We start from the raw sequence: 15,628 nt of genomic DNA on the forward strand, positions 1-15,628 counted from the left end.
CAGCCAGGGATTGAACCCATGTCCCCTGCTGGTTTTGAAAGATCTCCTGCAGAGCTGTGGGTTGACAGTGGCTCACCGCAGGGACCAGGGAACTGGCAGCAGCAATCCTGAAACATGCCCCCTGGTGCAGGTCCTCCTGGAAGTTGCCCAACCTCAGCACTATTGATATTTGGAGCTGGATCCTTTATTCCTGTGAAAAACTCTCCTGCAAGTTGTAAGATGTTGAGCAGCATCCTGGCCTCTACTCACTACATACGAACCCCAGTTGTAATGTTCAAAAAGTGCTACCAGACAGTGGATGTACACAACGAGGTCTACTGTATAGCACAGGGAACTATATTCAATGTCCAGGATAAACCTAATGGAAAAGAATATTAAAAAGAATGTGTGTGTGTGTGTGTATATATATGTATAACTGAGTCACTTTGCCATATAGCAGAAATGACGCATCATTGTAAATCAACTATACTTAAGTAATATATATGTAAAACCAGACATCTTACCACGCATTTCCCAATGTCCCTTAGGAGATAAAAATTATTCCCAGGGCTTCCCACGTGGTGCTAGTGGTAAAGAACCCCACTGCCAATGCAAAACGTGTAACAGACAAGGGTTTGACCCCTGGGTCGGGAAGATTCCCTGGAGGAGGACATGGCACCTCACTCCAGTATTCTTGTCTGGAGAATTCCATGGTCAGAGGAGCCTGGCAGGCTGCAGTCCATCTGGTCACAGAGTCAGACAGAGCTGAAGCAGTTTCAGTTCAGTTCAGTCGCTCAGTCGAGTCCGACTCTTTGCGACCCCATGAATTGCAGCACGCCAGGCTTCCCTGTCCGTCACCATGTCGAAGAGTTTGCTCAAACTCAATATCCATTGAGTTAGTGATGCTTTCCAGCCATCTCATCCTCTGTCGTCCCCTTCTCCTCCTGCCCCCAATCCCCCCCAGCATCAGAGTCTTTTCCAATGAGTCGACTCTTCGCATGAGGTGGCCAAAGTACTGGAGTTTCAGCTTTAGCATCATTCCTTCCAAAGAACACCCAGGGCTGATCTCCTTCAAAATGGACTGGTTGATCTCCTTGCAGTCCAAGGGACTCTCAAGAGTCTTCTCCAACACCACAGTTCAAAAGCATCAATTCTTCGGCGCTTAGCTTTCTTCACAGTCCAACTCTCATATCCATACATGACCACTGGAAAAACCATAGCCTTGACTAGACGGACCTTTGTTGGCAAAGTAATGTCTCTGCTTTTGAATATACTATCTAGGTTGGTCATAACTTTCCTTCCAAGGAGTAAGCATCTTTTAATTTCATGGCTGTAGTCACCATCTGCAGTGATTTTGGAGCCCAAGTCTGACACTGTTTCCACTGTTTCCCCATCTATTTGCCATGAAGTGATAGGACCAGATGGCATGATCTTAGTTTTCTGAATGTTGGGCTTTAGGCCAACTTTTTCACTCTCCTCTTTCACTTTCATCAAGAGGCTTTTTAGTTCCTCTTCACTTTCTGCCATAAGGGTGGTGTCATCTGCATATCTGAGGTTATTGAGATTTCTCCCAGCAATCTTGATTCCAGCTTGTGCTTCCTCCAGCCCAGCGTTTCTCATGATGTACTCTGCATATAACTTAAATAAGCAGGGTGACAATATACAGCCTTGACGAACTCCTTTGCCTATTTGGAACCAGTCTGTTGTTCCATGTCCAGTTCTAACTGTTGCTTCCTGACCTGCATACAGGTTTCTCAAGAGCCAGATCAGGTGGTCTGGTATTCCCATCTCTTTCAGAATTTTCCACAGTTTATTGTGATCCACACAGTCAAAGGTTTTGGCATAGTCAATAAAGCAGAAATAGATGTTTTTCTGGAACTCTCTTGCTTTTTCTGTGACCCAGCAGATGTTGGCAATTTGATCCCTGGTTCCTCTGCCTTTTCTAAAACCTGTTTGAACATCTGGAAGTTCACAGTTCATGTATTGCTGAAGCCTGGCTTGGAGAATTTTGAGCATTACTTTACTAGCATGTGAGATGAGTGCAATTGTGTGGTAGTTTGAGCATTCTATGGCATTGCCTTTCTTTGGGTAGCGCAGAGGTATGTTAATTCATAATTTAGTTAGTACAGTCACTTTTGCTGTAACACAGCACACATCTTCCTAAAAATCACCTCCCTGTGTGAACTCAGACAATGAAAGTTTAGGGATTTTGTGGAAAATGGCTTTAGGAGCATAGTACTCAAAAACCTCATTAGTGACACATAAAAATAAAAATAAGAGGACTTCCCTGGTGGTCTGGTGACTAAGACTCCACACTCCTAATGCATGGGGCCCGGGTTCCAACCCTGGTGGGGAACTAGATCCCACATGCTGCAACTAAAGACCTGCAGCCTAATAAATTAATTAAACAAATAAAGATAGGAGCCTAATGAAAGACATAACAGTTTCATACATGTTAAATGCTTAGGGAAAAAAAGTACTACAAATACACTTTGCGTTGAAAAAGACCGGCAGTTTGCTTGTGGAAATGGACATTGGAGAGGTTTCAGCTTGTGAATTATTGGGAAGTGTTGAAAGTGGAAAGACATGGAATTAGACAGTTGTGTCACTGTGAATGGGTGTGTTTTGTAAAACAGACAATGAACTGAAGTAGCTGCTGGACATTTGAGGGTGTGCAAGTGTGTCATTCATGTGCTTCTCGCTATCAACATCATCAGGTGCCGTTTCTGCACTCACCTAGGCTTTCTTGTGAATGTGCTCATGAATACACAAATGCAGAATTTATGTGATGTTTCAGCTTTTCTGTAGTACACAAATTGCATCGGAACATCCTTGTACATAAATGTTATAGGAAAACTGATGCTACTTTCATCTGGATTTTGAGACCCTTCAAAGGAGGAGGGGAAAAAAAGAAAAGCTTAGACTACAAAAAGGGTGGTGAGTGTTGGATGAAAAGATATACTTCGTAAATAATACTGCAGACAGACCGGTAGAACTGAAGAAAGGCTGGAATTTTGTCTTCCCTTCCCTCTTGTGGTCCTGAGCAGTCCCTCCTCCTTTGTGCCAAGCGTGATGGTCATGACTTCATATGTGGCCAGCCACCTCCCAGGGTGCCCCGTTGCTGTGTGTATTAAAGAACTTGTGTATTACGCACTAAAAGAATTCTGCACATTAACAGTGATGGCTTTTTGCTTATTTTTTTTAAAGATTCATTTGGGTTATATTTACATTGCTTTCATTTATTTGTTGGCTCAGTATATTTTTAACTGATTTTTAGTTTCTGTGGATGATTTAGAAATTAATTTTTGAAATATAAAAATAAAATTTTAAGTATATAAAAATACATTTGCACAAACAAGAGCAGGAAAAATTGACAATCCTACCAGGTTGTGGAAAATTACCACATTTAAACACTTGTTTGGTTGATATTTTGGTTTTTCATACTCTTAATTTATTTTAATTGATATTTTAACAAAATCATTAGAAAACATTACTCTGATTTTTATTTGATAAGTATGTTGTTTTATGAGAGATGACATTTTATAACTAAACTCATTGCCTATAAAATCTCAATCTTATTAATTTCAATTTTATAGAAACCTAGTAATCTTGAGTGACTATAAGTCAGAACAAATAAACATTTGAGAGGACTTCTTTGTGTACGTATTACAGTTAGGCCTAAGTAATAGGAAAGATGATTTCTTTGATTAAAGAATAGCAGAAGACTTGCATGTTAGAGTGCCCTTGTAAATAAATGATTTTTTATGTCAACTTAGTATAACATTAAATAAAAGAAAACACGATGGATACTTTAAAAAAGTAAAAGAAGAGCATAGATATATTCATTTTTCATGATTGTTTTTAATCACTGATCTTTTAACTAAGGGGCTTCGCAGGTGGCTCAGTGATAAAGAATCTGCCTGCCAATGCAGGAGACATGGGTTTGGGTTTGATCCCTGGGTCGGGAAGATCCCATGGAGGAGGATATGGCAACCCAGTCAGTATTCTTGCCTGGGAGATCCCATGGGCCGAGGAAGCTGGCAGGTTACACGACTGAGCATGCATGCATGCACTTTTAACTAAGATAGAATGCTAAGATTTTTATTTATTTAGTGAGTTTTACTTAAAGACATTGTGATCCTAAAAGTACTTGGACAATATAACTGTATTCAGTTTAATAGAAATAGCATCCACTTTCAGGGTAAAGAGTGTTTATGCTCCTTTATGATTGTTCTTTATTTTAGTGTCTCCTTTGCCCTGTGTCCTTGTCTGCATGTGTTACTCACTTGTGTCTGACTCTTTTGCAACCCCATGGACAGTAGCCTGACAGGCTCCTCTGTCCATGGAATTCTCCAGGCAAGAATACTGGAGTGGGTTGCCAGTCCCTTCTCCAGGGGACCTTCCCGACCCAGGTATTAAACGCAGGTCTCCTGGATTGCAGGCAGGTTCTTTATAGTCTGAGCCACCAAGGAAGCCCATGTCCTTGTCTAATGGATACTCAGATCTATTGTCTGGTGGTCAGAGTAATAATCTCTTAGGCCAGTAACCATTACAGGGTCCTGTAGTTATAATTTACAGTTTCTGGAATATTAGGGTTAGAGTCTGCTGTATTCCCTCTAGGCAAGATGGCATAGTACTGGAAAATAATGCAATACAATAGGGAGTATTTGTTTTATTTTTGCAATATTGGTTTTTATAAAAAGAATTTGTGTATTTCTCTTCTACCTTCCACTGAACCAAGTCTAGCTTTTTAATGCCCCTTCTCAAGAAGAGACTTAAAAAAAGATGCTGTCCTCCTTTTTTCATTATTAAGGTGTCTAATCTCTATCATAGGTTTACTCCCTTCCCCACAGCATTTTATTCTGTTAGAACATCAGAATTTATGTACCTTGACATATTCATGGTATTCATCACATTTAGGTACTTCAGCATTTTCCACTTCACCTCCAGAGGCTGTTTGTTCTTAGTTATTCTGTCATGAGTTTATTGCTTATTGTATAAGCTGATATCCCATTATGAGACTTTAGGTTTCCATTGTTGCACTTTCTTAAATTAACTGATAAGAAAGTCATTTGCATGCTTTTTATGTAGTGAAAGTATCACCACAAATAAATATCTAAACCCACCGCCTCTTACCACCTATTAAATGTGTTAATACAGATCACATACAATAATCTTTTAAAATTAACAAAGCAGTATTCAGTACAACATCTTGACTGTTTTCTCCATAATTAAAGTTGTTTTCTAAGGTCTAGCACGTCAGTGATTGATCTTCCTTACAGTTTTCTTTGTGGTATGTTAGTCAGTGGAGAAAAAAATATTTGTTTACAAATGATGTATATTTTTTAGGTATCATTGCATGTTGCATATTATTTTAGGCATCTGTTATTTTGGGCTTAGATAAATAGATTGGGATTTTTCTCCTTTCATATCCAGAAGACAGTTCAGTTCAGTCACGTCCAACTCTTTGCAACCCCATGAACCGCAGCATGCCAGGCCTTGCTGTCCATCACCAACTCCCGGAGTCCACCAAAACCCATGTCCATTGAGTCGGTGATGCCATCCAACCATCTCATCCTCTGTCGTCCCCTTCTCCTGCCCTCAATCTTTCCCAGCATCAGGGTCTTTTCAAATGAGTCAGCTCTGCACATCAGGTAGCCAAAGTATTGGAGTTTCAGCTTCAATACCAGTCCTTCCAATGAACACCCAGGACTGATCTCCGAAGACAGTAGTAGGCATAATCTTATCACTTGACCTAGGAAGAATAGCAGTTCTTAGACAAAGATCCTTTTCTCCAAAAAATAGCCACTCTTAAAGCAGTTTTTTTTTCAGTAAGCATAAAAGGTAGATTTTTCTTTGTGCTGTTTGTACATTCATTAAACAATTTTGTTTACTCCTTCCATTTCTCCTCTTACATGTTTCTATAGCATACTTTCTTCAGATATAAAAATCAGTCCCTTTACATTATTTATGTAAAGATTTTTTTGTGAAACGACAATCCCATAAATTATTGCTCTTCCAGTGCTACACTCTACGTTTTAATATTCTGATGCCCATCTTGTAGTGCTGTTAGATTGATCTTTCCATATTTGAATTTGATAGTGGGTCTCTATAATGTGCGTAGACTGGGATACAAAATAATGGATGTAGGTGGATACTCATACTTACTTTCTATTCATGGCCCACCTATCATGTAAAATGCAATGATTGTGGAGCCAGATCAGCTTCCTTTTGTTTATGAAAATAGAAGAACAGGTTGAGGTCCTACTCTGGATAGGGGTGGGTTGGGAACTGGTGAGTCTAGCTGTATTGTAAAACTAAGTTAGCATTTACACACACATGTACATACAGTAGATAGTAGAAAGGGCTATGTAGGAGTGTCAGTACCTGGGGCTTTGAATTGCATCACCTTTACTCACTAACTTTATTGTTGCAATGAAGAAATTGGCTATTTCGCTACCTGGTATTTTGTAAAGTTTGTGGTAGTAGTACATTCATTTTCTCTTATTCTCTTTTCTTCCAGCCATAATGAAAGGAAAGTGACCTGTAAACATCCAGTCACAGGACAGCCATCCCAGGACAATTGTATTTTTGTAGTGAATGAACAGTAAGTAAAGCGTTTCATGGAACGCCTCTATTCAAAATGGGGTCAGCATTCCAATTGCTGTTATCCGTATTTAATACAGTACAATTGAACAGTTTTTTTATCTGGACATTTGCAGTCAAGGGTAGTAACAGAATACCATCTATTTACCATGTGTGGTTTAGAAACATGGCTTAAAATTTTTTTCATGAGGAATGTAATTTCAAAAGCTATTTTTACAATAGCTCAAACACAGAGAATAAACTCAAGATCCCTGGATGCAAGGTCAGGGGGAACTAAACTTGGTCAAATTATTAGACTAATTTGAACTTAGGTTTCTCATCCTTAAATAGAGATACTGGGAATTACCATTTCTCAGGATTTTTATAAGCATCAAGTGAAATTTATTTGAAAATAGTTTATAAATCTGTTCTTCAAAAATTAGTTGTTGGTACCATTGTTATTATTTTCTTTTAGGGGGTTGGGAGAGGGCTGCTGCACTGCCTGTCTTATGGGATCTCGGTTCCTCAACCAAGGAACGAACCCGTGCTCTCGGCAGTGAAAGTGAGGAGTCCTAACCACGTGACCACCTGGGAATTCCCTATCATTTTTATGGCCTTCAGTATTATAATAGCAAATCTTGTAATTAAAACGTTCCAGTTAGATGACCAAGTAACATAACTGTATGAAAGCTTATTAAAATAAACATGATATTAACTTAAGTTGTGCTTAGTTATATTTCAAGTAGTTATAAATATTAAGCTGGAACTATAGTGCTTATTAAGCTCGAACTAATACCCAGCTGTTCGGAAAAGTCAGACAGACACCAGCATTATTAGCTCCAGGAAAATGTCATTATAAAGTGGTTTACAGAAGTAGCACGTTCTGCCACTCTTGACATGTTATATTTTCAGGACTGTTGCAACCATGACATCTGAAGAAAAAAAGGAACGACCTATAAGTATGATAAATGAAGCTTCGAACTATAACATGACTTCAGACTATGCGGTGCATCCAATGAGCCCTGTAGGGAGGGTAAGTTATTTTGCTTACTCTTAATTATTGATAACCGACATAGTTGGTAGTATCCATTATTATTACTCTTAATGAACTTAGAATTATAGAATAATCATTTCATTTTTGCTATTACATGAATCTAATTGCATTTGAGGTAATTGGCATAAGAAGCAAGGCCTTAGAATATAAAGAACTAAGATTATATTTTAATAATTTAATGAGTTATAGTTTTTAAATATTATAGAGTTCTGATTTTGAATTGTTTTACAAATATAATAGATGTTTGTGTGAGACAGTGGCAGTTTATTGAATCTACTTAAGTTTTAAAGGTGACGATTAATTCAATGACCTAGAAATCCTGTTATTAAGTATGCCTGGAATGATATATTGGAGAAGGAAATGGCAACCCACTCCAGTACTCTTGCCTGGAAAATTCCATGGATGAAGGAGCCTGGTAGGTAGGCTATAGTCCATGGGGTCGCAACGAGTCGGACACAACTGAGAGACTTCACTTTCTTTCTATAGATCATTTTGGAGAAGGAAATGGCAGTCCACTCCAGTGTTCTTGCCTGGAGAATCCCATGGACAGAGGGGCCTGGTGGGCTACGGTCTATGGGGTTGCAAAGAGTTCGACACAACTAAGCCACTAACACACACACACAGAATGATATATATATATATATTCTATTTTATTCTATAATATTATACTATTTTGTTAATTGTATCCATTACTGCTAAAAGGTTTCAAAACCCTATGTCAGTTGTTTGATGACTGAAATATTTAGAATCCATTATGTGAAAAGTATTATAGCCATAGGGATACAGAAGTGGATGGTTTTTCTTTGTAATCAGAAACAAAAATACTGTTTAATCTATGATCTCAGACTTGTGTGGCTATAATAATTTATAGTTATTGCTTCTTGTACCATAATGTTAATGTTTTGATATAGAATTTTAATGTAAAAATGTCTTCAAACTCTTAGAAAATCTGCTAAATCTGAATAAATAGTTGCCTTAAAGTTACTGCTTGGTGCCTAAATTAAGGATAGCAAGAGAATCAAAAGATGATAAAAGAATTGTCTTTATTTATTTAGAAAATAATTATGTATTTTATAATAGTAAAACAGTTGTAATAGTAAATTATGGTTACTGTAAAGAAATACTTGTTAAGGTTTTTTTAATGAAATATTGTAGAATATTAAAATAAGTATAGATTTTCAAATAATATAAATTATTTCTATTTTGTATATGACATAAAGGATAAGTGAGCATCATGGTGCATTTTAATTAAAATCTAGAAAAATGACTGGTGGGTAGAGAGCCACTAAGTCACTGTCTGGAAAGAAAGTTGAATCTGTGCCTCACACTTTACACCCAAAATTTTCCAGATGGAGCAGGTGTTTGAAATGGTAAAAAACAAAACCATAAAAGCAGTACAGAAAATAATGGAAGTTTTTTAAAAAAACAAAAACAAAACAGCCAACTCAGAATGCAGATGTGCTGTCTAAATATGACAAATCCCAGAAGTCAAAAGAGAGAATGAGAAATTCAGTCACAGAAAACTATCATGCGTGCGTAATATTGATAACTTATATGACAATTAAAGAAGAATACTGAGGAGTAGGTGTTATATAGGCAGTTATTTGAGGGGGAAAGACAGAGATTCTGTAACTGTGAACAGTCATTTACATGAGTAGATACACATATGTACACAGTGACATTAGTTGCCTAGAGTTGTGTTTGGGTTGTTTGAATGCTGGTGTCTAGAGGTGAGAAGTAGACTGGTCCTTCTACATCTTTTTGTACCATTTGAGGTCTATACTGTGTTTTTATGCGTTATTTGTTCAAGAGGAAATTAAAATTTATCCAGAAAAAAAAATGCCATGGTTGATATTGGACCTTAAAACTCTATTATGTACTAATATAACTTTTACAAAGGAGGTTTTAATGAAATGTGCTAGCTTTCCAAAGATTCTAGTAAGTTGAAAAATAAGAGATAAATTGATACTACTTACCTTCCTTGTTGCTGCTGCTGCTAAGTCGCTTCAGTTGTGTCTGACTCTCTGCGACCCCATAGATGGCCGCCCACCAGGCTCCTCTGTCCCTGGGATTCTCCAAGCAAGAACACTGGAGTGGGCTGCCATTTCCTTCTCCAACTTACCTTCACAGAGGAATTGAAATTCAGCTTCTTTTGTCTTTATGTTTGTTGGTCACCGCTATTGTTCCGACCAAGATAAATTGTTTGGGTTAAACATAGCAATATTTTAAAAGATTATTTGTAGTTTTAAGAATATGGTAAACACCATCTGGCTGGCATCATTCAAGTTCAGAGTTGTCCTTAAAGAAGAAAACACTACATGACATTAAGCAGTTCCTTCCAGTCTTGTTTTGATTTGATGTGATATGTTTGTTTATATTTTATCTGTGAGATCTGCTCTTGTAACTTGACACTGTTGACTTTAATTGGGACAACACTGTTAACTGCAGATATGAGTCAAAAAGTTCTGTCATTTGGTTTATTCTTTAAAATGCGTTAATATAATTTTTACTGAAGATTCATTTTATTTAGCAGGTAGGGCAAAATACTGCCATACACTGTGCCTTTTTAAAAATTGTTCCTGAAAATTTTAAAGGAGAGAAATACATGATCCTTTTGTAATATCCTTGAAGAGGAAAAGCCTTTGTGCAGAATTCTTATACTTGAAACAACTAAGACACAAAAGCAGAATTGCAATAATTCATCTGAAAAGATTAAATCCTGAAAGTTTCAAAGAAATCTGGAGAAGAGATTTTAAAAGGTTAAAATTATGAAGATAAAAAGTAAACTCAATATCTAGGCATTAATACCATATTTTCTGTTGGGCTTTTTTTTTTTAGACTTCACGGGCCTCAAAAAAAGTTCATAATTTTGGGAAGAGATCAAACTCAATTAAAAGGAATCCTAATGCACCTGTGGTCAGACGAGGTTGGCTTTATAAACAGGTATTTTTTCCCGTTTGATGTGAAAAAAGAAGAGAATATAAAGAAACCTTTTCAGCTGAAGGTCCTAAGACAATTATATAAAGTAGAGAAGAAACTGTATAGTTAATCATCCAGGTTCTTCCCTTTTTATTACCATGAAGAGTGTTAGAGAAACAGTGAAAAAAGAAAAAGTAATGGGTGTTACCTGGAACAGAGGTATTTTGTGTGTGTGTGTGTGTGTGTGTGTGTGAGAGAGAGGTATTTCTAAATTTGAAATTAAATGTATGTTGTATGAAAATGTTAAAAATAACATGCTAAGATCTTCTAGGCAAAAATATTTTTTCAGTGGAAAAAAATACAGAGTTGTTGTTCATTTTCTATTCTTATAAAAAGGTACAATTATGTACTTCTCTGCTTTGATTTATAGAGAAATTTGATGATAATTCGAGATTTTCCTGAGTTTTGCAGATTTTTGTTTCCATGCCCTCGAAACTACTCTTTCAAGTGTCTGCTTTTTTTTGTTTCTTTTCTTGTTTATCTGTTTGCCCGGGCATAGGTCACTCTTATACCCTGATAAGTAGGGGTTTACATTGTTCCATTATCTGGAAAACCTGGTAACTAAGCTTTTTTGGAACCTTGTTAGTTTTGTAACTGGTAAGGATGTGTGTACATTAAACTTGGTGGCATCTGTTTTGATTGCTGAGAGGCTGTTTTCTTTTTCACTTCCCGGTTTGCATCTGGATTTCAAATGACCTCCAGATAACTGAGATAACTGCACTCGGGACCTTTATCTGCCTGTGTTCTGTCTTTCTGATTCTACATGTATGCAGATGATGTTAGTTAAATATTAGTTCATTAATAGTGCTAATTTACTCTGTCAAATAATGCTAATTGCTTTCAGATGACCTAATAATTATATTCATTAAAATTCACGATGAGGTCGTTATGAAACATGCATTAGACGTTCCACCTGACAATTGGATGGCAACTAATCTAACGTATTGGAAGTAGACCCACTTAAAATCCAGAGAATCCCCATTCAAGCAAATTAATTTTGCCAATTTCTGACTGCATTGATTGTGTGTGTAACTTGGATACCAACTTTTAATTTTTATTTAAAGATCACTTAACTGTATTTTAACCGTCTGACATTTAAACTTATCCAAGCTGAAAGAATTTTAACTAGACTTTCTAATGAGTCCAAATTCTGTTCAAATAGCTAAATGTGATATTGAGCTTTATAGAGGATATGGGACTCCTTACTTAAAATGATTGCCGTTCTTAGTTCTTGATCCCTTGGTTAATTTAGTATTGCCAAAGCTCTACCAACAAGTTTCTCTACTCCTGAGTATTTATTCTGTAATAGGTGTGTAGCTTATAGAGAATATTTGTAGAACTGCTTAAAAATCTAAACTTTGAAATTATCTATACTAAAGAAATAATTAATGAAGAAATTGAAAATGTATATTTGGGGGGGGGGGGAATGCTTTCCTTAAGTGTAACTGTAAATTTTAAGGATGAAATCTTACTTAAGAGATTTTTACCCATATAATTTCTTCAGTTCTGAAACCATCCTTATGTGATGGTCACAACTAGAAATAAATTGAGAAATATTAATCAACACACATACAAACTGGCATCTTTTTACCTGTTTATGTCTGTGTTTGTGTGTGTCTGTGTTTCATTTTCTCCTATGGTTTTGGTTTATTGCATGTGGGAAGGTAATTTTTATTTAAATTGTAGTTTTGTTTGAGCTTGGTATTTTTATTACCCAAATTACTTAGAAAAAGCTGCCAAGTGGGTACTCTCTTCTGCAGGATAAGCAAAACCCAGGCTGGATATGTAAGAAGAAAAAAATGTTTATTAAATGTGTTTGTATGCTAAGGTTCCTTTATTCATAATCATTTTAAATCACATTACCTTTGGAATAATTTCAAATCACACACTTTTCTTCATGTTGAAGATTAACATATTTATTAAATCTGGCTTACCAGAATGCACACCCTACTGCACAGTCACCTTATTCTCATGCTCAGACGTGTTCACATCGCTTGCAAATACGAAACCAGATCAAACTGCTTCAGCAGAATTCCTTTTTACATGACAGTATTATTCTTCAAAGACCAGTGTACTTAGAAATATGTTACCATGTTATAAATCCCTGGAAAACTACCTCCAAATTTTGATTAGGGTTTTAGTTAGATTTCTTTTTTTTTTTTTTTTTTTTAGTTAGATTTCTATGCAGCATATATCAAACACACCTTGTTTTAAGAGCTTATTTTAAACAAATGCACCAGAAATGAGTTTTCACTTTCTGAAATGAAAAAGAAATAATCCTTTATCATGCTGGTTTCATGCAGGACAGCACTGGCATGAAGCTATGGAAGAAACGCTGGTTCGTGCTTTCTGATCTTTGCCTCTTTTATTATAGAGGTGAGTTTACTACCACAAACTATAGAATATATGTGAAGCATCAGATACTCTTTCGAAGAAAAAAATTAGAAATCTTTTTACTATTTTATTATCAACAAACTGATATCAAGAAACTCTTGATATGTGTGATATGTGTGTGTTAGTCACTCAGTCATGTCCAACTCTTTGTGACCCCATGGACTGTAGCACACCAGACTTCTCTGGTGAGAGTCCTTGGGATTCTCCAGGCAAGAATACTGGAGTGGGTTGTCATTCCTTTCTCCAATTGACGTATGTAGTTTGAAGTAAATAAGGTGGGACAGAAGGCAATATAGTGCTTCAAACTGAATGGTCTTAGTTTTGGTCTGGTTTTTGTAATCTGTTTCTGCTAACCTGATTTGTTTATATGAAGAGCATGTGAGTATTCACTCTATAATGTTATCCTTGAATTCAGTGCCTAATAGATAAGAAAACATTAATTTGATGGGATTCTTTTTATATGTCAATTTTGTCACATCTAGCCATTGGTCCACTAGACACCCCATTCTCCCCAGCAAATGATTTTAGAGCATTAGAGACTACTATGATGTATTAGCAAATAAGAAAAATAGCAAAGAATTTATTTATTATGATCCCTTCCAGTACCCCCTCTCTGTCTCTGTCTCTCTCTCTCTCTTTCTCTCACACACACACACTTTTCTTTTGAACAATGGCAACCCGCTTGAAATGAGAAAGTTGCAAAAGGGATTAATAGCCTACAGATTAGGCTATTAATGTTGATGGAGAAGAAATAAAGGTATCATTAAAAGCAGTCTTCATTTATATCTCTCTCTCATTTAATGTTTTTGTAGGCTTTAATAAGTTGTTGATTAACGCAGAGTCAGAGTCCAGAGAAGTCTCTGTTCAGGTGCCATGTGGCTACGTTAGTGTCCCCAGAGTTGGTGTCAAACAGTGCAAGGGATGCATATGCCGTGTGGCCCTAGAAATCTGCTTCAGCTACAGTGTAAAATCATGAATCTGGACAGTCAGCCCTTCTTCCGTACTTTAGAATCTGGTTGGAATCAGTCAGTATATAGTTACCAATTTACATACCACAAAATACAGTAGGATTTTAGAGCCTATTAGCAGTTTTTAAATTTACTTTGTGATTGTCCCCCCAAAAAAGGTGGGACAGAATTCTGTGGTCACCTATCAAAGCAACATATGCAAATTGACCTTCAAAATTTGAAATTACTAGAATTGTATTCATCTTTTTTTTCCCCTCACTGAATACCGAGGTTGAGAAATACTGCTGAGTCAGAATTAACCAAACCTATAAAATTTCATGTTTGGCGTAGAGATATTGGTTGGGCTGCAATTGTGGTATTATCTTTAGTTAAGTGCAAGACTTAAAATTTTCTTTAAAGGTTTTCCCAGTCTTTCAGAAAGTCAGTGTTTGTAACTCATACATTATTCCCAAGCTTATAATTTGTACTTTTCTTTCTTTTTTTCAGTATGTTTTATAGACTAAATTTAGAACTTTAAGAACAAGAAAATGCTGCTTCTCACATAAAAAATTTCTTAATGTTAATTTGCAACAGAAAGAACACTAAATTCTTTGCCATTTGATATTATTATTGCTTATGGAAGTATCCTTGCTACTCATCACTTTTATTAAAATAACTTTTAATGTAATTTGAAAAAAATAAAGGTGAATTCCAAAGCCATTTTGAGTATGAGATTCCATATTATTTTTAAACATATGTGTGTTACATTCAATACATCTATTAATTATAGTGCAGTTTCCCTAGACAGGAGGAATATGAAAAAGAAGAAAATATAGAAAAGAAAGAAATATCACTTCACTCACCTCTTGTTCTTCAGATGGTTGGAAAGAAGCATATGATACTACACTTTTGCTACTTTATCAACAGGAAATGTTAGATTTTGAATGAAAACTCAGATTTTAGTGAAAAGATCCTAATAACTTGCAATTTTTAGACTGTTAACCATTTGCTAAGCACATAACATTATGACCTACTGCATCTCTTCCTCACAGCCAGCTGAACGTGAAAGTGTTAGTCACTCAGTTGTGTGCAACTCTTTGTGACCCCGTGGACAGTAGCCCTCAAGGCTCCTCTGTCTGTGGAATTCTCCAGGCAAGAATACTGGAGTGCACAGCCGTTCCCTGCTCTAGGGGATCTGCCCAACACAGCCACCTGATAAGGTGGCAGATCTTATTCTGCACAGTCACACAGGAGGAAACTAAGGGCAGCAAGGTCCAGTAGCTGACCTGAGGTCTCCCCTAGCAAGTCTCAGGAGCCAGGATTTGCACCCAGGCACTTGTCCTAACCACAAGTTTCTGCCCCACCCAAATCTAATCTTCTCTTTTTTTTCTTGGCCACACCATGGGGCTTGTAGGGTCTTAGTTCCCTGACCAGGGATCAAACTCCGGGCCCGCAGCAGTGAAAGCACAGAGTCCTAACCATTACACCGCTAGAAAATTCCTAATCTCGTCTTCCCTCGTGCATTGAATATAGCAGCCCCATTCATTTCTTCTCTATCTGTCCAAGCATCTAATACTCTAACATTGAGAGTGTGCTGTCAGAAATTTTTAACAGATCAGTCTGTGTTTTACAGATATGGAAAATAATACAGTGAGAGAATAAGAGCGCTTTGCTGCCTTTTTTTTTTTTT

The 15,628-nt window shown here is 36.7% G+C and overlaps 1 protein-coding gene and 1 long non-coding RNA gene across 17 annotated transcripts in view; one reads left to right on the forward strand and one right to left on the reverse strand.

Moving 5' to 3' along the window:
- PLEKHA5 (pleckstrin homology domain containing A5) overlaps positions 1–15,628 on the forward strand; it is a 262,286-nt gene that overhangs the window by 149,670 nt on the left and 96,988 nt on the right. For all 16 annotated transcript variants that reach the window (XM_027541466.1, XM_027541455.1, XM_027541457.1 and 13 more), the window contains 4 exons: positions 6,503–6,586; positions 7,477–7,597; positions 10,457–10,561; positions 12,901–12,973. In XM_027541466.1, the coding sequence (XP_027397267.1) occupies positions 6,503–6,586; positions 7,477–7,597; positions 10,457–10,561; positions 12,901–12,973 (383 nt within the window). The remainder of the gene's footprint in view (positions 1–6,502; positions 6,587–7,476; positions 7,598–10,456; positions 10,562–12,900; positions 12,974–15,628) is intronic.
- Positions 5,300–15,628, reverse strand: part of LOC113892541 — a 30,377-nt gene continuing 20,048 nt past the window's right edge. Inside the window, exon 2 of the long non-coding RNA XR_003511078.1 lies at positions 5,300–5,734. This is a non-coding gene — a long non-coding RNA (uncharacterized LOC113892541). The remainder of the gene's footprint in view (positions 5,735–15,628) is intronic.

Source organism: Bos indicus x Bos taurus, chromosome 5 (assembly GCF_003369695.1).
Source record: "Bos indicus x Bos taurus breed Angus x Brahman F1 hybrid chromosome 5, Bos_hybrid_MaternalHap_v2.0, whole genome shotgun sequence".
NCBI classification, from domain to species: Eukaryota; Metazoa; Chordata; class Mammalia; order Artiodactyla; family Bovidae; genus Bos; species Bos indicus x Bos taurus.